We start from the raw sequence: 26,876 nt of genomic DNA on the forward strand, positions 1-26,876 counted from the left end.
CCTACTTTCTGTCTGTAAATATTCTTGACTCGATATAGAAATAGGTAGTTCAACGTTAAAGATGTTGTGCATGCATTAGTAATACCTAGTTATAATTCTTCGAGATGCAAACAATGTGTAGGCTGTGTTTCAGCTACATGGAGGAACGATAACAGCACATTGACACCTTGGTGAGTAAGAGATCGGCTTCAAGGCACTATTAAAGAAATGGCGCGTCTAAATCCAGCAGAGTACAGATACGAGCTCATAGTGATGAAAATGTTCAAAGGTTTGTTCACATCTAAGTTTTAAAATGAAAGAATTATTATATTTACCATTACCACCATATTACCATTTTTATATTCTGGAAATATATCAGATACCTTAAATAATTTTAAAATCTAAAATGACAACGAAAACAGCGTTAATATTTGAAATGTTAACAATTCAGAGAATTGCTAAGTTCAAGCACTTTAGGTCCTTTAACGTTTTTTTTATAAAATGTTAATTATGAGCCTTACTTTCAGAGCAATATTTTTCCATAAAATAATAATCAATATACGAGCATTAATTCAATATGACATAGCAAAAATATAAATAAATTACAGTACCTACCTACTAGCGAAAACATTGAATACAATACAACACTTCCTAGATCAACTTTTTTCATTTTACAGTCTAAATGGAAAATGAGAATCTAATAAAGATAACACAGTATGTATTCTATTGCATTCGTATGTTACGTCAACTTATGTTGGTACGAGTATGTCGGAAATTGGATAGTTAGGAATGGACGCTCAGTGCACTATAGGTCTTTGTCAACCACATTAATAGGCTGCAATTCGATCTAGGTAGGTCTTGTTTGCCATCAATAATTCACCAAGAAGGTCATCACTCCTCATTCCATTCCAGGAAACACCAATGCGAGGCTAGCAGCATCGTCAGTTGGGTGGAGCCTCCAATGTAGGCACCGGTCTACTTTCATAGTTGCGTTTCCGTATGACGTATTTTGCATCGGCGAAATTTCTGGAACTACGGTCAAATACGTAAGAAATTGAGTTCTGAGAAAGATAGGGACTTTTATTCCATGTTTATATTATTGCACTATTTTTTCAAGATATTTCTAGATGATTTTAGCGGCTTTTTCGGAAGGTTTTTGAGACCGTATCCATGGAAACGAGGCTTGCGTGGGCGAGGGGGTGGTGTTTTCAGGGTCTAGGTCACGCCCAGGAGCGCGGGGCGCATGCGCGGGCCCAGCAGCTCCCGTTCAGGAACTGTCCCGTTCAAAGCTCATCGGACTTCCTTATGGTAGGAACATCGGTTTCGCGCGCTGTCCGCTTGCCCTGGACGCACACACGGTGAAGTGAAGTGAGTGAATAGTTACAAATAGTGTTATCAGTGAGTTAAGTGATACCTGTAAGTGAAATTAACAATTCATTTCTAACTAACTATGTAAGTATTCGTTGGTGTAATAATTTTAATTTGTCAAATTTTTAAAACATAAGTTTCAAAAATAATTTGTGTAGGTGTGTGTGCCTACGTATGTTGTACCTGATGTAATACGAATTTTGCACGAAATATGCGTTATTTAAAATCTACACTTAGGCCTAAAACGTCGTCACAATCCCAATATTAATGGTTTGTTTTTATTTATTAGTAACAAACATCTAAATGTAAGTACCCGTATAATTATGGAAATAGTACGTATAGACAGGCTTCAACCTAAGACAGGTACTCTGTTACCATTTGTACCTAATTAATTACAAGAAAACATAGAGTAAGTAGTATACAATTCCCTAGGTAAACTTAGATATAGCATTCTAAGAATATCTATTGAAAAAAGTACTCTTGAAAGATCACGGGAATCAAATATCAAAAATCAATTATATAAACCTACAATAAGTACCTAATAAGCAACGATTTGTAATAAACAGGGACCTCTCTAATATCTTCCTGATAAATGACGAAAAAACAGTTTGATTTAAACAATTTTTATCGTCGTGAGTTGTAAATTGGTTTAAACAAATTGGCAAAACATTCTACTAGTAGGTAATAGTGACTGTATGCAAATTCTAAGTATATTTATTCCACACAGTACCTACAGTTAGTTTACTTTTATTTGTATTACACCGAGATTACGATAGAACTAAAATACCTATGTTACTTTTTTAGATTTTACTATGTCATCTTCCTACAATACGTAACAGATATTAAAAACTTCAATTTATAAAGAATCTTAAGTAAGTAGGTACCTATTGATAACAGATATTTATTTTTAACAAAAGATCACGTGCTTTTTTGATTCACTGCTACATATTTAAATTTCATTTGATATTTAAATCACCCGTCTGTCACTACTGTGATTTCCTTCTAGCAATATTTTTTCACGGGAGAAAATTCAACCAGTTTAAAATTAGCTTTCCCTGTCAGTTATTCGAGAGCTCACGCGTAGCACTAAAACGAGTCTGTTGTACAGTCTAGCCGTGAGGTAGGCTCAGCACTTTTCTTGTATTACTGTGCTGCTAGACGACAGTTTCAGTATTTTTTTCGGCCACGTGCTAAACGTCGTTCATTCATGCGTGCGAATGAATGGGGAGCGTTGAGCGTTTGCGAGCTGAAACAGTCGGCCGCCGAACGCCCGCGCGCTCCACGCGGCGCAGGCGCCCGCGCAACGCGAGTGACACTCCACACACGAACAAACCGTGCTACTGCTTACCACCAGCACACACTTCGGATCTTCTCTCGGTGCGTCATCTATTTATACCACTCTTTAAAAACACGTCCCGAACACCGACCTTGAACAAATGTGCTGTGGTTTCATTCATTAAAATTATCACTTTCAAACGTATCTCAGACGCAAAACGTTCTCTTAACATGCGATGACGGACGATTCGCTAATTGGAGATAATTTATTAGGTATACAACTGTTGTTAAGATGATGATATTAAATGGGTGATGTGCAACCATCTAGTCAATACAGCTACGGTAGTCATAGCCTAAGATTTTAGTCACGACACGCTAGAAACTTGATTTAGTCACAGGTCAACAATTCCACATCACACTGCAGTATTTTCTTGCATAAACTATCTAAATTCATAGACTCTTGCATAGTTAATGGTGTCTAAGTTAATAAAAGTATTCCACATAAAGATTCAAAGACAGGAAATTATAAGTCGTCAGCAGTCGTTAGGTTAGGAATAGCGGTGTCTCGTTGCACGTAGGTTGATGTAAGTACGGTCCGCTAGACAGCACCGTCGACGTTGTGCCGATACCCTACACCTACTCCATGCATACAGGAAGAGGGTCTCCTCTTACATCGTTTCCAGGTAATGCGTCACTGTTATGTCAAAACGTACCATCTTTACAACACCCGATTCTCAAACAAATGTATAACAAAACACGTGCCAAATACGCACTAGTAAGAAATCTGCTATTCGGATACAGTTTCATAGATAAAAATCGTTTTAAGGGCTCCCAACGAGATACCGTTGCTCTAAAAGAATTAACGTTATCTATCTCAAAAGCCAATTCGTCGGGCTTTTAAAAACTCAGTTGTTATCGATGTGGCGCCAGTCTTATTTTTTTGCCAAAAGATAATATTGAGTGAATTACAAAAAGAAAACATTGAACAGGCTGAGCTGAATATTACAAACTGTAAGAAAGCATATTTTAAGTAATATCCCAATAACTGTGTTTCTGTTTCAATGTTTTTAGATGTACTTATGTATAGAATGATGTATTCGTGCTAACTGTGGGATGTATCTCGTCGCGTCGTCATCACCCGTTGCCACCAAATGGGGAGGTCTTTTTCGCGGAAACTGATTTCGCTGAATGACAACAGCGCACTGTTTGTGGTAGCGTCGGGCTTCCGTTTATTAATAATTCCTTTTAGGACAGATTGTTTCTGTTGAAATACTGATCAGATAGTAATTAATTTTCGGAAGAGCAGGATTTCTGCTTTGTTTAAACGCAGATATAGAAGCAAGGAGTTAATTTTCGCATCGCATTGAGTGCTACGTGATGTTTTGCGCGAGAGTGCGCGCGTGACTTGAGCGCTGTGCGGATCGAGGAGCGGACAACTCGACCTCGTCCAGATAAATCTATCAATGAACACGATAAGGGGGGCGCGTGTCACGCAACCGCAGGAAGTGCCCTAACTCGCCTCCTGCACTCTGAACTGAACTCAACGCACCATATCGTTGGCAATACATCATTTACGACTTTTAAATGCATCCCGGTGTGGATACCTACCTACTAGTGACATATTTCATGAAGATAATTTGGAAATAACTCTGGAATGTTTCAGCTCAACCAACAACTTACATCAGACACGCAATCATTACAGTTTGAACTAAATAATGAACCTGGATGTTAAACGTGCGTGAGCCAAATAAAGTTCATTGCTCAATTACACCTTGTTAAGCTTCTAGAGTTCATATTAAAAATATACAAAAAAATATGAACGGTCAGACATACCAATTGAACAGTACGTACAAAATTGGTACCTATTCATATGTACTTAGGAATATAAAAACGCGTAAGAAATATGAAAGAAATAATGAACTTTGTTTGCAGTATGACAGCAAAATTATACAAAAAATATGTTTGTGTACCTTAGTGTTCATATCCAATTAAGTCATGCGTTGACACTAACTGATAACGAATTCACAAAGGGTGTCTGACTGGGTGTAGGCAGCATAGCTGTTTACGGCAATGCAGCAAATAAAACGAGCATAACAAGAGTAAACAAATCGTTATTCTTATTTCTTAAAATAACAACGGATGAGTGCTACATACATATGAAGGTATTACCTAATCGAGCCAAAGGCGTAGGCCTCTAAATGAAGGATAGGTACCTGGCCTTTTAAATATTGTGAACGTCATTAAAACTAAGTCATAAAGTTATAATTTAACTATTTTATAGTTGCCGTAGACATGGTCAATAGATTTCCTATTGTATCCTGATGATAGTAGGCTGTGCATGTAGGTGGCAGACAGTGAAGGTTCTGCTCAGAAGTGGGTGAATGTGGGCTGATGTCTTTAGTATCTGTATTGTTCTAGAACCTCTATACGGTATCCTTATACTCATATCCCATATGCGGTAGATTGATAGCGCCTGATTATGGTCATACCAACTGGCTTGGTTATCTAGTAAACTAAGAGGTACATTACAAAATACATTCTGTAAACACTAAGATGGTGTTGCAAAGTTTAGTATTGTTTGTATAGAAGCGATAAATTAATAATTAGCATAAAATATCAGCTTTGAATAATGTTGGACTGTGGTTAGTCCACGTGTATTGATATGATACTTCTGATCAAAGTGTTATGTGTTTCAAACACATAACGTTTTCATTTGAATTAAAAGTTTACATACAAAAGCAAAGCGTCAATGAATACTAGGTTTACCGTTTTGCGAGTTGGACTAAATGCCATCGCCTTGTGAAGGACGGTGCCGTCAACTTTCGCATCCAATAAGGTGCATGCCATATTGATGTGTTGCATAACGCTGGGTATCGGCTCGGTCCACTTTCCACCTGCCCACGGGTTACTCTGTGGGTTAAGAATTTGGTACTAACAGCCAGACATGGATTGTGTGGCGTTGCGAAATGGTACGACCAAATTGGAGGTAGAACGGAGATACGTAGGCGCGTTGAATAGCATGCTGCCCACGGCTGGTTTTAATAATCAAGTCCCATATTATAACATTAGGTATAGGTGCTTAGGAAACAGATGGTCTTCTAAGTAAAACTATTAATGCCACACTATATCATGTTCTCCAATCCATGTGCAGAATTAGCAGTTGTTGGGTTATTTAGGAAATATTATTTCATTCTGTGATCCCATTCCTGTAAGACCTGACTAGTCAGAATCTATGTTTTTAATTGACTTCACTGTGCTAATGTGTAATCTATTTCAATAACTTAAAATTGTATTCGATCACGTTTATAGATTGCATACCTATATACCCCATAAACCAGTTGCTTGAATCTAACATCCCGTACTGGAATATAAATATACTTCCATCAGTTGACAACAAGCTATTTCAATATCGATTCAATCTGAGATCCGAATGCAAACACCGGCACAAGTTGAATAGCGTTAGTTTATGCAAAACCAGGAAATTTCCACAAATTAATCAATGCATTTAATCATCAGTGCCGTCTGTTCCATTGTGCGACACTTATCATGTGATTACCTGTGAATTGAATATCAATGCTGTTGCAACTGTAGTAGGCGGAACCACATTCTCTGAATAGGGATACATTGCTACAAGTGTTGTAGGTGTACGTAACTCTGTGGGTGCGCCTGCGACCCACGGGTTTTATTCCATTTATCATCTACACATTAACAAACACGCATATATATTTGTTATTACATTAATGACACTTATTACAAAGTTAATAAATACTTTTTTGGTTAGACAAGTCGTGAGAATACTACTTGATCGGACAGAAAACAAGACTTAATTGAAAAGTTTACTTGGTTAAATTTGCTTTGCTTCTACTTCACTTTGATAGTTCTTAAGATAGTTCTTTCTAAACGTGCAATATTTTCCTGTTACATGTGACAGTAATTGGCTAAGAATTGCTCAGCTATATCAGCCCATGAATCGATCAGAATACATGGCGATATAACAACAATGTTTTGGTAAAAAAACTGTAATGCTTTTTGAGTTTGCAATATTGCATATCACAGTATTGTAGCCACATATTTCAGAAACATAATTATTGTCCGTTTAGAAGAAACTTTAGAATAAAAAAGCTAAATAAATAGAACGTATTTAGTAACTCTAGGTACACGAATACCTAACCGCATGATATGAACTTCACTACAAAAATACTTTGAGACGGATAGACAGGCGCGAGACGCTTGAAAGGTCGATACGGAAATATGCGCCAACGCATCGATCTAGTCCAGATCTACAGGTACCTAGCTTCATTTCAGACATTTATATAATGCGAAGTCTTGTATAACTGTTTATAAAATGCACTATTTTAATCTTTCATCGATAAATTAATGCAGTCATTCTACAAACACGCCGTTAAGTTTAACTGTTGATATTAAATGTCCTTTATTTGTAGGAAGCTTAAGTCGAGAATCGCTTGCAGTAGGTAGAGGCTAAGATTCTGTGATGTCTACTAATAATAAAATGTAAGCTTGTGCCGGAAACGTTATAAGTATCATATGAAAACTCGAAGAAATGCCATGCGGTAATCGCCAGGCGCCGGAAACAGGAATGTCTTTTGATATAACGGCTTAAATATGCATCTAAGAAATGGAAGACATATTCACAGACGCCGCAGACGGAAGAATGCTGGTATAAATGTTCCATTTGACTATTTCAACGTTGAAGTGGGAAGAATATTTGAAATTGTATATTAGATTAGAAATCTTAAAGCAAGTGAGACTTTTTAAATGGAAATCTCAATTTGATACCAAAGATGCATAAAAAATATCCATTAATATGATAAAATATGTCTTAAACAATAAAATAGTAACAATGGAAGTTACTGAGTGTTTTAATGAGGTGCATAAACTTTTTTGCATCCATTTGTGCAACTAACCAGTAAGTATATAATAGCACTGACACAGACGCATACGGATTATGCACAACGATTAGACATGAATATTAATCTGTAATTTATACACAGACTCGACTTACGTACCTATATGTATATCTAAGTAGGTACTTAGAATGTAAAAAGTTTGGTAACTGACGACGGCAGTAGGTTGCGCGACGTCGCCGCGTCTGCGCACGCTGCTCATGACGAAGAGTCCCTCTGTGACTCGAAACTAGTAGAGCTTTTCTCCATTAATATACGTAAGTAAACCGTGATTTTTAGTTAACTGACATAACTGTCATAAAAGTCAGTCAGGAGTTTTGACAAAAGTTAACTGATATATTTCACTAGCTTCTCCCCTGTTGCTCGTCTCCTATGGGTCATAAAGTGATGTTAGTCTATAGCATATAGCCTTCCTCGACAAATGCACTATCCAACCCAAATGTAATTTATTCAATTCTAACCATTAGTTCCGGAGTTAGACAAACTCTTAGGCTTTACATATAAGTAATAGTACACAATACATATAGATTTTAATGATAGAAAACTAAACCTTAATCGTATCATTTAGTAGTAGTTGTTGTTATGTTTGAATTGTCTGGCCATTACTACTTGAGTACGTGAATCGTAAAGGTAATTGTATGGCTCAGTTGAGCATTTTGTTTGTAAATATTCGTCTTTCTGCAAGATCAATTCTCCGTGTTGCGGCTATTCGAAGAATAGGTAACAGTTTGTGTTTGTGCTTGATGCACTGTTGACTGGGCTTTGAAGAAATATTAAGATTAAAGTGTTATCTGCTTTAACTTAAGAATATAACTGTATCTTTGAAGGCATATGACATTCAATTAAATGAATTATGGAATGCAAGAACCAGACAGAAGGAAATCGTACTGTTAGGGGTCTCATCTAGGCACGATCAAGCGAAAAATCTACCGAGATTGACATAATTACTTAGGTACAGATTTCAGTAAACAAAAACAATTAAAATAGAACTACATAATTATAAACCAAACTCAACTATCTCAGTAGCAGTAAACAAATGCTATCGATTTAAATTACAAATCATTATAAAACTAAATCAACAATGTCATTAGCCTAAATACAAATAAGATATTTTTTTAAACATAGTGATAAATAAACAAAAGATGGTTGTAATTGTTACGACACCCACATTTGACAGGACGGCTCTTGCTTGTAGTCTTACCTACCATGATTAGATATTCTATTTGTAACATGGCACCCACTCATAAAATATGATATTCCAAGGATTATAATATTCATTACTATTAATTTAACGACAATCACGACACGTTTTTATATTTATTTAATATGAAAGGACCATCTAATATTTATTACGGTAGATATTAAAGTTGAACAGGAAGCATGCGTGGTAGCCGAAAGCATTAGTGACCTGTATCATGATCAGAGAAAGGATTGAATCGCGGTATAGTTCCAATATTTCGGTGTGGCAGGGCGCAGGGTCGTCGACCGCACTCTTCGGTGTTGGTGCCATGCTATTTCGAGGCGGCGAGCGATGGCGAGCGCACCCGACTTGAGCCGACCGCCGATGTTCTGTGCACGCGTAAACAAACATGGCCGAACTGTCATTCACTAATTCATTCATAAGCGATCATTGTGTTTGACAAACTGACTCGCACTCATTATCTGTGTCTCAATAAACAATGTACATAGTTTATTGTATTATTTTTTCAAGTTGATTATTATTACAACATGTAAACCTTTGACGTGGTTACGAACGAGCGTATAACGTAAGTACGTACCGTTGCGGGCATAGCAATACAAAATAATGATGAGTCTGTTCGAGTGTCAGTGATGAGCTCAAAGTTTGAATTGCAAAGTACATATTCATTACCTAATAATTCATTTCAATAAATAAAAGTAATTAAGAAGGAATAGGAACAAAACTGGATTGGTTGGATTAAGACTTTTTCAACTTTAAGGGTTTTGAAGATTAAAACAAATGACTCAATTTACTTCATTGAAAAATGTATTCCTGACTTATTTCATAACAGGTATGACACTAACGAATTAACTTGAAAGACAGAAACAATATGCCTATTCTCATACTCAAGTGCTACTATTCAAGCCGAGTTCGAGGTGTTAGATCGAAAAGATTTTAAAATTACGAAACTTTGACCAACTGGTATCTCATAATGAAGTATTAGTCTAAGTAGTGTAGTATTACATTAACGCATAACTGACGAAATGTATGATTGCCTTGAGCTAGATAAGTGAACCGTCTCGGGTTCCCGGATCGGGCAAAGAATTATTAGGATTATAGATCATAGGTCTAGAATTGTATTTGATTTTCTCCTTACTTATTCCTGCAGTACCTTCTCTAGTATATAAACTGAAAGTTGTCCACATCTCTGTCTCTGGACATTTATTTTCACTATGTGGTACTTATCTATCAAAAAATTAAATTGGTTCGAAGTTTGATGAAACATGGAAGAAATGCGTTTCACAGCATTGAGGTTATTAGAAATTAGACATAACAGTCAAGAATTTTAATATCCACCCAGGAGTTGATAGAGTATCAATAGAAGACTAGCATTAGTTCGTAACAGTTTAAGTTCTGTATTATTAAAAAATATTTAGATTTATAGCTGTAAGAAGCATATCGAATTATTACAGTCTTACTAACGAGTGTAGTGTCTCGAGCTATGAAGGCAACCATTGTTCGTGACATGTGGACCACATAGCACATCTGTAGCGCATATTCTGACGCGCCTTTTGTTCCAACCCTGACCATGTGGTCCGCGGACGGAACGCGCTAGTTTTTGTCGCATTTTTTTCGGTACACGAAAAAGTTCTTAAGAGAATACCAGATTATGCCATGTGGCTATTATTGAAATATACCGTCACTAGTACCGGTCAAGACCGGAGTCTATTGATAGTAAAATTACACTTACTAAATTTAACATTCGGTAAAATGCCGTGTTAACGGTTTCCCTGCTAACTCGAAGTGTTAACATGACTTTAGTAAATGTAATTAGCTGGATACACGAGGAATATTTGTTCCAATAAAAAGCTTGCAGTATTCAGATAATGTCTAAGTATATGAAAATTCCTCATCGCCATTATGTTAGTCAAATATTGCGAGTGCACAACGCGTCGTCAGCGGTACCACGTGGTAGTTGAAAAGTTGCCAACGCTCGCTTAGCCGACACCGCTTCCTGTTTACCGCGCCGTCTGTTCTATACTACGCCTCTCGGGAGGCTAGCGGAATTACCAAAAGCTATTTTACGTCATAACTGGTAAGCATGAACGTGTAATAAGTATTACGAAGAAACGGGAGCATTATAATCACAAACAGAATAGTTACGATGGAGTTGTGAACTTGTTTTTGTGCACTTGAAATTCAAACAGCCTACCTAATCAAAATTCCAGAATGATCTAACTATTGTATTATGCATTATAAATAATTAATTTATAATTAAGCGTAACTACGTAGCGATAACGTGCTACATTCTATGCCTAAGTCAGAAACAGAAAACACATTTAGATGTCTTCTTTAATTCATGATATAGTTTGGAAAGATATAATAAAAATGTGCTTTCATAAAAAGCAAGGCAAAAGAAACCTAGCTCGCAGCGGGAAAGAACACGAAGCATATTATGTCGTGACTTGCTCCGAGAGGAAACTGACTCAAATTGAAGCCCTTTTTCACTGACTACAGCCAGTGAGCTTTAAGTTTCAACTTGCTACGGATGTCGAATATTCAATAGAACCAACAACGGTTTGAATTCTAAAAAGTCTTTAAGTAAACTAAAATATACGTGGTTAAGGAAAAGATTTTTACAATCTATATCTCGATCGATTGATTTCATATCACCAAAAATGTATCAATAATTGACTTAATGTCACAAATACCCTTTAAATGTCCTCACTAACTTATTTGACATTGTCCAACTTGGCGCGTATCAAATATATCAAAAACTTATAAAGCAGATTCGAGAGTTCCGCGTAAGGCATGGCCTTGATAGATTTTGACTAAATATTTTTTCTCGTTCTCGTGTAACGTATACAGATAACATATTGTGTAACCTTATCAAAGCGACCAATAACGACCGGCTTTATGCTTGAGAATTTGGCAAAATTCTTATTATAGGTATAAATAACGTAGTTTGATACAGCTCTGCGAGTAGATAAATATAAATATTGTCATATTATTCAACTTTAATATTGAATTTCGATTCAAATTGACTTTATCATTACGAATTCAGAAAGCTTCATTCATGTCATGTGTTATAAAAACAAGCGAATAAAGATAACAATCTGGATCCACAAAGACGTTTCATAAATTTTCAAATGGAGCTGAATAGTGTTATGTTGAGCGCTACATGTGTGCTCTCGTCTCTACCACACACTACACTCGAGCGCGGGATAGGCTTAACGGAGGACGCAATTATGATGATTAAATGAAACTGGTTCTTCGGCGACCACTCCGTTGCCGGGATGTCGATGTGTAGAGACATTCTACACTTACCTCTACTGAATATCGAATGCCTCGCGACGCGTTCCTAACGCTGAAGTCATAAGATATAAAATAGTCCGAGAACATTATTTATAGCAGCAGATAAGTAATATCAAAGAGAAACACTACCACACCCAGGTGAAGCTTATAAGCGACTGTTAAAATGTAAAATAGGCGATTACCTATTACCGATTACTCTTAACTGTCTATGACGAAGTGATGAAATTAATGCAACAGCTAACTTTATAAGGAAAACGCTTCCAAAATAACGAAATTCGGGGAAGAAGATTATTGTTTAGAATCTGTTTGGTTTCGTACTTATAGTGATATAAATTTGATTAGCCTCAACTTCCAAAACGATGTAACAATTTTACAGCATAAAATCAGAAGTCAAAATCTTCGACACACATAACCTATAATACCTTCAATTGAATAGAATAGTGCACTAGAATACTACGTAAGACAACTTTGCCATTGATTCAATGTTTAGACTACATCTAATGATAAAAGTTGCACAATATTTAATTCTGTGGAAATACAAGATAATGCTGATGATAGTTCATTTTGAATACCATATGGAAAATGTCCCATGGTGGCTGGGATTCATAGCCCATTAAGAACCCTAACCAAAATTTAAAAATTAGAGTTTTAGCTTTATAGGATAAATATTTGGACATCTGGATATTACTATATCCCCAATTAAGCAAACACTTGTCCTCTTTTAGGGTATTGTTACAAACTATGATACAGATCTTGATTTAACACTGAATGAAGCGGCTTTCTTTAGTAATGTAATACATAACACAGTGTAAAGGTGATGTGCTCAAGCTTATTGTCCAATATTCAAAGTTGAGAATAGTTACTATGGATTAAGTAAACTTTAACAGCGAAAACAGAAGAAGCGGCCGCTTCAAAGGGATATAAATACTCGGCGGCGCCGGTCCGCGACAACGTACGGAACTCTTCATCTTGACAGCCAATCTTTCAGTAAGATAGACGGTGTAATAGTTGCAGCCAGGATTTCTTATAACTTGAGGCATTAGAAGCCCCAGTTTGTTATACTTCATAGCAATGTTAAAAGTATTTTGGACACAAAAGTTGAAGATGGTTGTTAATGTTATAAGACCATTTCAAGTACCCATATTTACTAAGCAACATTAGAACAATGTTTTAATTCATTCCAAAAATTCAACTTATTACAACATTATCATACATCCTTGAAGTTTTTTCTTGTCAATAATCCAAACAATCTATACGTTGTTCGATACCATGACCTTCAGGTAAGCTAGATAGGGAACTGCGCAAGATCAACTTTAGCTAAGCTTTGGTTCCAGTAAAACCTTTTATAATCAATACGCTATTGGTAAATTAAGGTTTTTTACAGTCGTCTTATTAATTATAAGCATTTTTAATATCACTAAGTTGCTCTTCCGAAGGAAGTTCTTAATGTAAGCAATTATCGTCAACTCTCTTAAGACTTGAGAGTATTAATTGGTCATTTCCAGAGTAACAAACTTGTACTTTCTAAAGCAATTTCCAGTTTCAAATGGAACTTATCTATTTTTTTTTAATACAGAGTGGCGACTTTGTCGAACCTATGTCCAACGGACTCACTTCGGATAAGAATTATTTATCTGTAGAATAATATTCTCGATGGACCGGGTGGGCGATGAGAACGTGGATATTTCGGGCCATTATCACGCGCCCACGCTTCGCTATTGGCAGAAAAATGTTACAAAAATACATCGTCGCAATTTACAGTCAGTTTTATACGGGGTCAGCCACTGACATTGATACCATCTATGACCGTCTTAGCACAAAGTTAAACGATCTCTTATTCCTGTTGACATTATGTAGCGACCCTTTTAATTAGGGTTTGTTGTAAGTTTTTTCGTTTTCATTCTTAAATGAAACGAAATGTCGTAGATCTTGTTTTAACATTGAGTCTTATCTGTATCCCTTATCATTATTACTGAGAACCGAGAGACAGACGTAATGGAAGATATGTGTTCCAGAGCAGTGCGTTCTCTAGCCCGTTTCCGGTGGTTGTTTACAAAAAATATAATATAAACTCTTGTCCAAAGCGGCTATACGAACCGGCCGGTCGAGATACTTGCTACGATTAAAAATCGTTACAACTTCCGTTCGGGTCCGAGACGCGGAGCAGAGCTCCAGATAAAAAAGATAAATAAGAAAAATAACTTAAAGATCGATACGGTGGAACGGCGCTACCTGTTTTTTCACTGTGCTTAGCTTGCGGCCATCATTCTTCTCTTGAATGTACAGTCCACAATCGTCAACTAGCCACCTATACAAAAGTTATGCTATGGCGAATAAACAATCTTGTAAGAATGGCTATAAGCTGGGTAGAGTTATGGCTGCGTGAAGTAAAGTTAAAAATAAATCCTGTCTGTGGTCTATACAAAAGACAATAGGTCGGTATAATACACAACAAAATCACTGTAAGAAATAACGTTAGATATCACTTTATGATTAACTATAAACACTTGCACACTTTAGTAACATATAGTCGTAGATTGAAATAGAAATTATAGGTATTGGTCGATTTTAACCGATTATAGACGATCGAAATTGTGTGATAGGTATACAATTTAAGAAGGTACATATTTTAGTTTTTTACATCGACAATATGCAAAAATACCTTGTTAGAAGTAATAAGTAAATATCATAGAGATTTGATTCAATATTAAGTGAAGATTCGTCGAGGAACTCTAATAAAACGATCGATTCCTTAGAAGATTTATAATACTAAATGATAGCGCCGTCTGAGTGAATTAGCATCACATGATGTCATGTATCCGGCTGCATCCATAAGAGGGGCTATAAATCGAACGGGTTAGATGTTTTACTTTAGTGCAACCGGTAATGGAAGATATCAGATTAATAAAAGATGTCGATGAGACCGGGCGAGATGCACAGCAATTTCACGAGTGCTGCGCCATGATAATTAAGTGTTCGAACGGTGTGTCGTGGTGTGCGTGGGCTCGGCGCTGAGTCGATACGGCGCGGAGCAGGCATATCAAGTCTGGTAACTATGCGGCGTAACTCCGGTAGCGGCGCAACAGGTCTGTGGAGGGACGCGGGCGCGGGCGCGGGGCGGTAGGAAATCCTTCGCGCATGCACGCACACATTCACATTTACGTGTGTGTGCACCATCCGGTTTTGTTTGCGTGTGAGCAATGTGTACAGACGACGCTCGCCTGTGTTGAAGCTGTATCGAGTCGATCGATCAATGAGCTCGACATCGACTCGGACTCTTGCCTGCATGCAACTCATTGATTAACGCTATGAACGTGGAATTGTTTATTCATTCATGATGAATATTTTATATCAAATGGACGTTTTTCTTATCCGTATTCTAAGTCCTTGATTTTTTCCTCCTATCAAAAAGCTGCTTCTGCCTTACTCTGAGCTGAAACTCGATTGCACGGTGTATCGAACTTTAGACACTATTCCGTCGACTTAAAAGCTTGAATAGTCTGTATAATACTGTAAGCTAGCAAGACTGCTTCGGAATATTACCTACCAACAAAGTATTAAATACGTATTAGATTTATACGTTTTAGACAGCTAGGTATATGGATTTATTAATTATTTAAATTGATACATATTGTTCGGAGACTAGAGAAATTCCTTGTAAATCAAATATTATGTCTACTTCAGTCACTGAATCAACTTTAATGATTTGTTGCAGATGCTGAATCTATATCCCACGTAATATGTAGGTGAGTAAATAAAAATCTACTCAGAGTAATTAAACTATCGCCTTGCCAATTTCTTCAACTGACTGAACATCTTCAGTCTCTTTGAAGAAAATATCACAGACAAAATGGAAATGCAAAAAATAGTGTTACCCAAGTTTACCCAACAGAAGTAAACTACCAGTCTTTTCGAAATGTAGTATGAAGTTATATGTTATAAATCAACAAAGACATAAACAACCGTGACAAAAAGCTGTTCAAAATTAAATTATCGATTTGGCAAAAATTTGCAGAAATATCGTCCACTATCGGAATACACGCGGACCGGTTCTGCTACGGTCAGAAACGGTTGTTGCGAAAAGATGAAAGAGGGCAGAGTCTGGTAGCAACCAATATTGTCATATTCAATATATCATCGCATGATTGTAAAGGACCAACTTCACTAACAAGGAAAACAGAACTCTTATTTGGCAATAAAACGCTCCATGTGAAAATTATTTCATTTAAAATATGCGCATCACTTTACATATTATTTTAATTAGTCATAAAAGTACTTAATTCCGACCAAAAAAGAAGAACTCATACATTGAAAACTATATTGTGACCAAAATACAACTCCCAAATGTTTAATACACTTTGTATTAAACTTTGAATTAAAAAAGACGACTTGGCAATTTATAGAGAATCTAGAAAAGATGAAAATATTTAGCGTCTACAGACAGATCAGATGCTATGATAAACCTGATTATTATTTGTTTCGGTTTATAAACTATCAACGACACAGTTGTCTTTGAATGTGGATCTTAACAGCACAGGTGTGGGACGCAGAGTAGTGGTGGGCTCGGAATTTGCGGCGACGCTGCTCGACGCTCAGGCGCGGGAGGCGCGTGGGCAGAGGTTGGCCCGTTCGCCCACGACGCCGCACCTAGCCGCAACGCCGCCAAGGTGTAAATCACGACACCTCCGTCCTGCAGCGCTTGTTACCACTGCTTATCATCAGTCGCAAGCTGGAATCATTATTAAGTCCATCGAAAGCGACGAACAAAATGAGCTCTTTTCATTTACTTCTAACTGTTTGAATTTCACAAACAAAAGGGATTATCTACATCGCGTCAGACATATTGGTTACCACTAGCTGAAAGTCCTAGACACCAATTCAATATAATACAATGTTCAATATTTAACATACGGTGTTGGTATATGTTTTCTTGTATTAAAGTTCTTATTACTTCAGGTTCATCATGAACCTATTGGAAATGCCATTCTTTAGGCTAGAACCGTGAAATCCGGTGAATTCAATAGAGTAAATAAATTTTCCCTTCTGGATAGGCCTAAGAAAACCTGTAACATAAGATGCCCATAACATCCACATTCAAAGACTCTCCTTAAACTTCAAAATATAGGATCCCGATTTCAGATACTAGGTATTGTCAGTGGCTTCGCCCGCGGTCCCGTGGTATAAAAAATGTCCTATTCCAGGCATAATCTACCCCTGTTCCAAATTTCATCCCGATCCCTTCAGCCATTTTGACGTAATTGAATAATAAGCATACACACAAACATTCGTATTTATAACATTAGTGAGATATGGATACAAGAGTTGGAAATAATTCCATAAAGACCTCAAAATTCACCTAGAAATGAGAAATGAGCCTATTGGTTATCAGATAATTTCACATAAAATACATACATGTGTAACATGAAACATCGTAAAAAATGCAAAGGCTAGGCACCTACACGATCAAGTACTACAACACTGAACAAACAAGGCAACAGTTTCCTTTAGATTTTAAAGTAACCAATGAGCAATCTTAAGCCATTACACGTTACATACTAGTATTTTAATTTTTCAACTTGGACAGATAGGACTGTAGAAATAATGGTACATGTATCCGCCGATGGAAGTAATGTAGCATAACTAACGGGGTTGGAAATGATTTTGTGATCTATTTCGTGAGTCATAAAGCGTACTATTAAATGACTCAGTGACGATAGTTAAGCCATTTTCAAGGTGGAAAGTGATGTCATTGGCCCTACTGCGTGCTGTGGACGCTCCACTCGCTCTCTGTCACAGCTACTTTTGCTTTTCGAGTGAACATTGTCCATTCTGGCCGCGCACGTCATTACTTTGGTATTTTCTAATCATGAGTTTTAGAATGTAGAAAACTGATAAATTGTCGAGGACTACGACAAAAAATATTACCCTTAGTTTAACTATAATATGGGTAAACTAGGGGTAATCAAGTTTTTGTCCACAGACGACTGATTTTATTCATGATAGCTTAGAAAAAATATGCACAACTTTATAAATATTAATATGTGTTAAAATTCGCACTTTACTAGTCTAGTGAGCGAGTTTAGTACTACTTCAGTCGAAGTAATACATACTTGTAGCTTTTTCAATTTACTGCAGATACTACTATGATGTAAAAAGGAAATGTAATTTGTAACGTCGTAAACGTGTCTCCAATTTAGTATATGACTGTTAGTTTGGCATGCGGGTCGAGTGAAGTGGTGTAGCTTCCTGCGCTCGTTGCCGGGAGCTGTAATAGTCGTTGCGATGGCAAGCAGCGGAGTGGCACAGAGGGCCGCCGGCCCGGCGGACGACGACGCGGACGGACGGCCTCACGGAAGGTCGACCGCCTCGTCCGCTACGACTCCCCCTCCCCACACCTCACTTGCACGCCCTCACCCGACCGCTACGTGGAATTTATATAATTGCCTTCAATTAAAACAAGAATACACCGAATACCATCTTTGATACACAAACATAAATGTAGCCATTTTTAATTACTCATGCACCGTTTAATAAAACTTTGAACGAATCGCGAGAATATTGTTTCACCATCTTAATTACACGGCGACGAATATTCACTACTCTGTGTTACGTTTTCTTTGCTATACGTATAAGTATGTATATCGCATTAACCGGCGCGGTACACATACGTGTCTATACATCACAATTTAAGCATTCTATCTGTGAGCTGTGTAGATACGCTATGACTGTGTTTACGCTGAAGTAATAATATGTATGTTCACCAGTTTGATAGGTATACGATGTAAATGATGTTTGCCGTGTGTATTAAATAACCGCATGGGATAGGAACGGCTAAGGTCACCGACGATGAATGTGTGCCATGAATGAACTGAGTCGTGCGCGATACTCGGCCATTCAATGAGATCCTTCATTCTAGCTTTTGTCATTACGTAATGCTCTGATCATATTGGTCAATTAATTAAAAATATTTCTGTTAAAACATGTGCCCAGACGCGAGTTTATCTCTGAGTTGTTATGTAAGCACAGTAGATGTACATACCTATCGGTGTACTGTCGACATATGGAAGAAAATAATTACATATTATAATAAAGTATCAAGAATAATAAACGTGGATGGAAAACATTGTACGCATAAAAGCGATACGATCACACATAAGGAGATGAAAATGAGATCAATTTAAGACCGAATTAGAATAAAACCATTAATTAAGTTCAACATTAATTAGTGTCATAAATAAAAAACCATGAAATTGTGTCTAATTGGCTGGATAAGTATGTAAATTTAAGGATGTAACAGTTAAATATCAATCAAAAGTATTGATAACAGATTTTTACTAACGAATGAATATTACTAAACCTATAGCTACATTGTACGCTTACCTTATTAAGACAAGTTATAGGGATTTGTTATTTGTTAATATTACAGAACAATTTTATCGAACTTAAAGAAAATATGTTTAAAGCGCGACGACCCGAGCCGAACGGACGCAAAATATGCGCGGATCGCACCGACATTAGTCGCAACGCTCTCATTCACGTTTCTTTTATCTGTGACAAACATCCGGTATTATTTTCAACGCGTCCACGGCGTTAGTACTCCAACGTTATCAAACGATTCTACCATACAATACGACAATATTCATATTTATACAAATAACACTCTTAAATAAATCAGTTATCAGCATTTAAACTTGCGAAAGATAAATTTTATGTTCAAAACAATACTATTTTATCGTCATTATGTAACTAGACGTACTATTTCGTAATATAGGTACGTTATATTGCATTAAGAAATATTCCGAAAACATTGAAATGTCTTAAGTTATCTCCAAACGTATCGGTTCACTTACTTACATTACTTAGGTTTAGTATAACCTTAAAGAAAACGGCATAAAGTTGTGCGATCGAGCAGGAAGTTTATAAATGATAATAATATTTGTGAAACACTCGACAATAAAGATTAAAAGTGACATCACGAATGTTGCTATTACACTGTCGAACAACTAGGTTACCTGGACCTATCTCTTATTTCAATATCAGGTTCACAAAATCTGTTAGTATAGTTATGATGAAATACTCTTCGCATGGTGAATAAAATATAATAATGACTAAAACATAAATTAAGTTCTATAGTTATAAAACAGATGGGACCAATTTAGCTGCATAGGTGCAAGCAATGGCGGATGGAAAGTGCGGGCGGAGGCGAAGGCGGCTTCCGCTTCGACTCGACTCGCACCGCCTTCAGAATAACAAACGAAACCTGATTTCTATCGACTGGGCCAACGATTATACCGCCTACTCTACCATGAGAACACTTTTATCCATAATGATTCAAGTAACGACTGTTATTAGCACGAAATTTTGGAAAGAACCAGAGCTTGTATCTCATATAAAATCATTGACAGTACCAGAGTATAAGTCTTGATGAAATATTGAGTTCATGTACTGGACAACCTATAGAAATATAACAAAGGGTAACAGGATCCATATACGGCGAAAACTGATTTCTTATTAACTCCATTGTCTGGACAAAGCTCCAGAATAGTGGGTGGACTATTACATTCCATGAAGTGCAGCCATACAACGTATGTGCAGCTTGGAGTGCAATGGTATCGTTTTCACTAACGTTGTGTACCTATTTAGGCCACCCATTGTCATTGTTCTTCCATTATTGGCATCAATTTTCACAAGTAGCGAAATCAAAAGGATTGCTTGCTTGTATCTAAATAATAGGTGTGTTGAATGTTTAAACTTAAAAGTATAATTACGTGAGTAAAAAACATGAGAATTGTTTTATCTGCTGCTTGGACATATTTTCAAAACATGCACAATATAAACTAGACATGTATAATGTGAATAACGATAGTTTTAACAACACACACAGAAAAATCTCGATTTTTCACAATGCTCTACTTGTAAGAAATGTTCTACGTAAACTTGGTTATAAAGCTAACCGAGAGAGTTATTTCTGTCGAAATATAGACATATGGACTCCAAAAATTTTTGCAAGCAAGAACAAAATTTTGATTGTATTCAAACACTTTTTGCCTGCGTTTACTCGTAGCTAATACGACCCAAAAGTGTTTGACATTAGTTCAGCTGGTCAGATAAATTCTTTGAATCGGGTGTAGACCCTAAGCGTTAGGCCCGGGTAACACATGTAACAATAGAATCTGAAGCGAATGTACAAACTCAGGTAGAGAAATATTTTTTGTAAAGGTAAAGTCATTCTTTCATTCCATCCATTGAACGCCATGCCTTCTTTTGTTCTAATTTGGTTATTTAGTAATAATGTAAGTTTACTGTCGGATGAATGTTTTTGTTTATTCATAGTTAATCTTTGTTGGAAAATAAATTACTATTGGTGGTAAAAATTTAATGAATAAACTTTACTCAATGAAATTGGTTTCACGTAATAATGAAATAGTTTTTTAAGTTTGACTTTGACTTTTTGACTTGAGTTTTTTAAGTTTGTTTTCATGTTTATAAAGCTTTTAGTGATATAGGCTTAACGAACCCAAGGTAGAAAAGTTTATTAGGAAAATATTTTAAAATAATATACAAGTAGGTACAATTCGTCCAATTCAAAAAGGCGCGAGTTTTAAGCAGATATCAGGCTTGTCACAAACACCAGTACAATAGTGAATCCTAGCTGGGTTAATGGTGATAGGTTGTAATGTGACATCCGTGGCGGTGTGGCGCTGCGTTATCGTATGTCCTTGACACAGAGACGCGGCGTGCACAACGCGCCTTATTGTCACTGCAACCTTGCGAAAATTACCGCTTGCGATAACAGATGCCGTCGTCGTCGTCGGTGGCGCGTCTCTCGACCACGCGCTTACCAAAATATAGTAGTGAATGGAAACGTTACGTGCCCATGAATTTCAAAACATCGTTAATCTGAAATAGAATGCTAATGATGTTTGCTTCTGTATAAATAAAAATATTGTTGTGAGTATTCATAAGGTTTTTACGCAACTTTATATGACATTTAACAGAACTTGCACATAGTTTAGGGTTGAAAATTGGAGATTGGGCTGGTACTTTTCTACAACTGACATTACAGTGCAGTTGCAAGACGAATGTGGGTGGTATCCCGGTGTTGCGACTCTCGCCGACCGGAAACCCAATTCCCGGATGCGGCTGCGCGGGGGGATCTCGCCGGAAGCTTGGTAAACGAGCACATCCGCTGCCGCCGCCCGCGCCGCAAAATTTGGCACCGCGAGCGCTCGCAGCCCGCTTCCGGCCTCCGCCCCCCGGACCCCTAACGTCGCTCTCGCCCGCGAAAATAGCGGCCAACCGCTCCGTGTACGCGGTTCATTCAGTATGGCCGCCTTCCATTCATAAAAAGGCGAGGCGCGGGCGGCATGTTGCGCGGCGAAGGGAGGGCGGCCTCTCCCGCCGACCCGCACCCGCGGCCGACGCCAGTGCGGAATGTGCCATCGAACGGAACGGTCGTTTCGTCGGAGCGTAGCCCTAGCGCTCCCGGTTTTCCATTAAAATGTGTATAAGAATAAGTGCAGTGAATCCGCACGAGTTCGGAACGGTTACAAAAAACGCCGTCGTCGAGATTAGGAGTAGAAATCAACGAAGAACTTCAGCGAGGAAGTGAGTAGCGGCCATATTGCAGTGATAACCGCGCGGCGGGCGGACGAGAATCGAGGCCGGTGCGTGGGCCGCCCCCCGCCCGCGCCAGGTGCCGCTCCGGACCGCGCCGGTCTCATGAACCTTCCCGTGGATTTGCGCGGCCGAAATTCGGTGGTTCTGCCGTATTTTTGTGTGTCAGTGAATCTTTCGGCGCGGTTTCGGTGCGGTACGACCACTTGGTCGCCAGGCGACAAGTAGCCTCAGTGTTGTGTGTTGGGCGCTTGGCCCAAGTGCCCTTGTGTGTGGAGCGATGTGTGTAGGAGAAGTGTGACCGTGGAATGTCTGCTTCGTAAGTACATACGGTGTCCTGACGTGGGACTTCTCGCCCACCGAGTAAAATCGTCTATCGGACACGAAACTTGCGGCGGATACGACTAACTGCGTTTTGCATGTAGATCTAGTCTTGCGTAGGTAGTAATTACATGGATAGCGAAGAAATCAAGCTAACATGAATGACGAGAGGCGACGCCTCGCTTTGCCGCCTGGCGACCGGCACACGTGCAACGATCAGCGCCCATAGCGAGAACGTTCTCAACAAACGAGTTAATAATAATGCTTTCATTTATTGTATGATTCAAATCTATTTATACAGCGTTGTAATTTCAACTGAACAAAAAACAATCCTAAAATACTTAAAAACTACATGAATTTAATATACGTGATTGAGTTCTTCTTAGCAAAAAACTTACTCCAAAAATAGGTATTAAAGACAAATAACGCGATTAAACAAGCACCAACAGTTATAATGAATGTATAACCGCATTATTATAGCAACAGAGGCCAATTTCGACAGAGAGTTGATAACTGAGGCAGATAAAGAATAAATTGTAAACAATGGTCACATAAACTGTTAATATCTTGTAACGAACTCTGTAGATAAGAAGAATATTTAGACAAAACAAAATAAGAATATTATTTGTAATATAACGGATAGTTGTATTTAAATCTTGTTAGATTATAGCCACACTTGAGTTTTAGTACCTACTAAATATGAATACCATTTAAGAGATTAGATGGAATCAACAAAAGAAAGGTCATAACTGCTTACAAACTGTCAGAATATGAGTAGGCGGTAACGTCATATTCATGAAGCCTAAAGCAATGTTCCTCTACATGTCGGTTTTACTAAACCTGAGCAGTTATTGCACTAACAAACGATAAACTGGCACAGCACCTTTCTATTTTTCCATATGAAGGGAATTTTTAGTCATTTTGTTGAATCGGCAGCAGAATAGAGCGTCATATATGAAAATTTTAAATAGATATCATCGGAGTTGGGATATATTTTACTTCAAATATCCTGAAGACTTGCAACCGTATTAGGAAGTAAACGCAGACTGATTTTCATGTATTCAGTCGTAAACGGGCATTTTAGAGACTAGCACATGAGAAGACATCAAAAATGAAGGGCAATCCTTCACAGTCAAGTAATCCTTGTTATAACAGCATTTAGAAACACATACGTCCATTAAAACACGATGTTAAAAGCCAAACAAAACATCATTTAGTTTGGAATTTCTAGCTGTTTATTGCTAGCTACTTTATTTGCTTCTGTGTGCAATAGGCTTCTTCACAAAAGCTAAAATGGGTAGTTTGTTGACCTCGGCAATTGTATATATTGAATGGAGTTTAAAGAAACATCGAAAGGAATACGACGAGCATCCAGGCAAATGTCACATTACATAATTTACCACCACAAATGTTTGCTACGTCCAAACGAATTTCCAACTCTTAAAGATAAAACTTGAGATAACGCGACGACAGATAACTGCTATACCAAATAAGAAAGCTATCAATTAATGACGCTTAACTGGAATACTAATTAAATTTACTTCAACAATTAAAAACAACATAAAGGCTAATAGGAAAGCGCACCGGCTGTCTGGAATAACGAAGAAAATATAAAATTAGCTTAATGGGTGTAATCTTGAATACATTTAAAAGCTAAGCAGGTTAAACCAGTAGTATTTGGTATCTGTCTACTATTTTCTTAAATAAGAGATAAAATATATTTAAATTCATATTAACTATTGACCTATGACTGAAATCGATAAGGTGAGAATAAAATAACGCTAAAATATTGTTGACATAAATCACCTTATGCCATTATTGCATTGAAAGATAAAACTGTAAAAGGAAGAATTGATTGAACATCTGCAGCAAACGTTCCGAGGTACCGTTGTCAAAGCACAAGATTCGATAGACTGAATGGATGTCTACTCCTCAAAAAGCCTAGTCGAGAGCCTAGTCAACAAAGCGGTCCTACAAATATAACTTCGACTAAGTACTAAATTAAAGAAATCCAGCAAAACCATGGGTTTAAAACGATGGTTGTATAAAGTATTTGTTACGCATAGAATTTAAATAAGAAGGTGTCTACCACTATCTAATACGTGCCCTCAACCACTTCAATAAATAATTCTAAATGAATAAGAATTGTGAAGGTGTAGTACTATAAGAAAACATGAGTAAATCCGTGTTGATGAATAAAATTATATAAAAATCATTTTCGCGTTTAATAGATTAATACAAATCAAAATCAAAGTTGGTCAAAAGATCACACACTGTTCTTGCAATCTTTTGAAATGAATGCAATGTAATCTCAGTCATGCGGAATGCTTTACAAAATATTCTATTATGTGTATAAATTATCATAAAACCGTGTTTAATTTTGCCACATAGTTCTTCGTAATGATTATTGTTTACATGCGGAAATTGATTAATGAATTATTTTCAATGCAATTTTATAGTAAACTTAGACGCGACACCGACGAAATACAGAAGAATGAGATCTATAAACTTTCATTTGCTTGATTTAAGTATGGTTAAGTAAGATATGCAAAGCGAAGAGATGATGAATGCAAGTTGCAGTCGGCACTGAACTGCAAGTTTCACAGATTTTTAAACGTAATGAATGCGGACGAGAGAGTGTGACTGTCTGGTGATTTAATTAAGTAATTTTATGTTTAGTGTCGTGATCATTCATTTAATGTGAATGTGTATTCGTTCGGCAGGTGGGGACGATGAGGGAACAGGAAGGCGACGGCCCGGAGAGCCGTTAGCCGTACTCGATGGATGAGTATGGCGGGCCGGCGGCGCCGCCCCGGCCGCCAAAGCCGGCGGCGCGCGTCCACAGGCCGACGGGCGCGCGCCAGCCCACCGTGTCGTTGCTGCGGCCACGACCTGAGGCCGAGCGCGAGCGAAACGCCTACGTGGAGGCTCCACGGCGAGCTCACGCCGTGCCCGTGCCTCCCCATACGGCCGCGCATCAACCTCTCAAGCCGGTGACGACGCAGCCGGCCGCCGCGGCCGACAAGCGGCGCGCCGGCGCCCTCCCGGCCGATTCGATAGTGTGCGACACGTGCGGCCGCTGCCGCTGCGAGCAGTGCGCGCGCCCGCGCCCGCTGCCGTCCCGCTGGCTGTGCGGCTCGTGCCTGTGCAGCGCCGAGGCGTGCGTCGACTACGCGTCGTGCATGTGTTGCGTGAAAGCGCTGTTCTACCACTGCGGGAGCGGCGAGGAGGAGGCGGGCGAGCCGTGCGCGTGCGGGCCGCGGCTGGCGTGCGTGGGCGCGCTGGCGCTGCCGCTGCCGTGCCTGTGGCTGTACTGGCCGCTGCGCGGGTGCGCGGCGGCGGGCGCGGCGCTGTACGCGCGCTGCCGCCGCTCCGGCTGCCGCTGCCCCGAGCCCCCTCCGCGGCTCTCCAGTATTATCTAGTCCCGCCGCGCGCCGCCCGCGCCCTCCGAAGCGCCGAGTCGAGCGGCGCGACCGCGTTGTACAAATATTTATTTGCGAGCGGAGAGCTTCGGACCGCGCGGGGGTGGACTCAGTGATCGCTGTGCCTGGTGCGAGTGGTGTGTGGTGGCGCGGGGCCGGCGTCGGACGAGTGCCCCGCGCTCACTGAGTGAATCGTCTACGAGTACCTTGTAAATATAGTCGTATAGTGTGAATGTACGTGAACGTGTCGCCCGAACGTCGAAAGTCTCAAATTTTCTTGAGACCGTAACGTGTCATAAGAAAACGTTAACGTTAGTATTTTGGATTCCACAAAAATCCAGAGAAGATTAAGAAATGAGATATAAAACATACTTATTAAGATGTAGATAATTTACCATTTATTTATTAACTGAATTTGTATTTATTTGTAAATAAAACGACAACATTATATTATAAATACGAATGTTTACTACA

The 26,876-nt window shown here is 38.4% G+C and overlaps 1 protein-coding gene across 4 annotated transcripts; it reads left to right on the plus strand.

Annotated features, from left to right (window-relative positions):
• Positions 1-1,269: 1,269 nt before the first annotated feature.
• LOC118263453 (protein sprouty) lies at positions 1,270-26,876 on the plus strand. Of its 4 annotated transcripts, none has more exons than XM_035575466.2 (3): positions 1,270-1,431; positions 15,758-15,788; positions 25,704-26,876. In XM_035575466.2, the coding sequence occupies exon 3, from the start codon at positions 25,761-25,763 to the stop codon at positions 26,400-26,402; it is 642 nt and encodes a 213-aa protein (XP_035431359.1). In that variant the 5' UTR covers positions 1,270-1,431; positions 15,758-15,788; positions 25,704-25,760; the 3' UTR covers positions 26,403-26,876. The 4 variants fall into 4 exon arrangements, with proteins under 4 accessions (XP_035431359.1, XP_035431357.1, XP_035431360.1 ...); XM_035575464.2 differs by lacking the exon at positions 1,270-1,431 and adding an exon at positions 2,586-2,724; XM_035575467.2 differs by lacking the exons at positions 1,270-1,431; positions 15,758-15,788 and adding an exon at positions 22,357-22,978.

The sequence above is a fragment of the Spodoptera frugiperda genome, chromosome 27 (assembly GCF_023101765.2).
Source record: "Spodoptera frugiperda isolate SF20-4 chromosome 27, AGI-APGP_CSIRO_Sfru_2.0, whole genome shotgun sequence".
In the NCBI taxonomy this organism is placed as follows: domain Eukaryota; kingdom Metazoa; phylum Arthropoda; class Insecta; order Lepidoptera; family Noctuidae; genus Spodoptera; species Spodoptera frugiperda.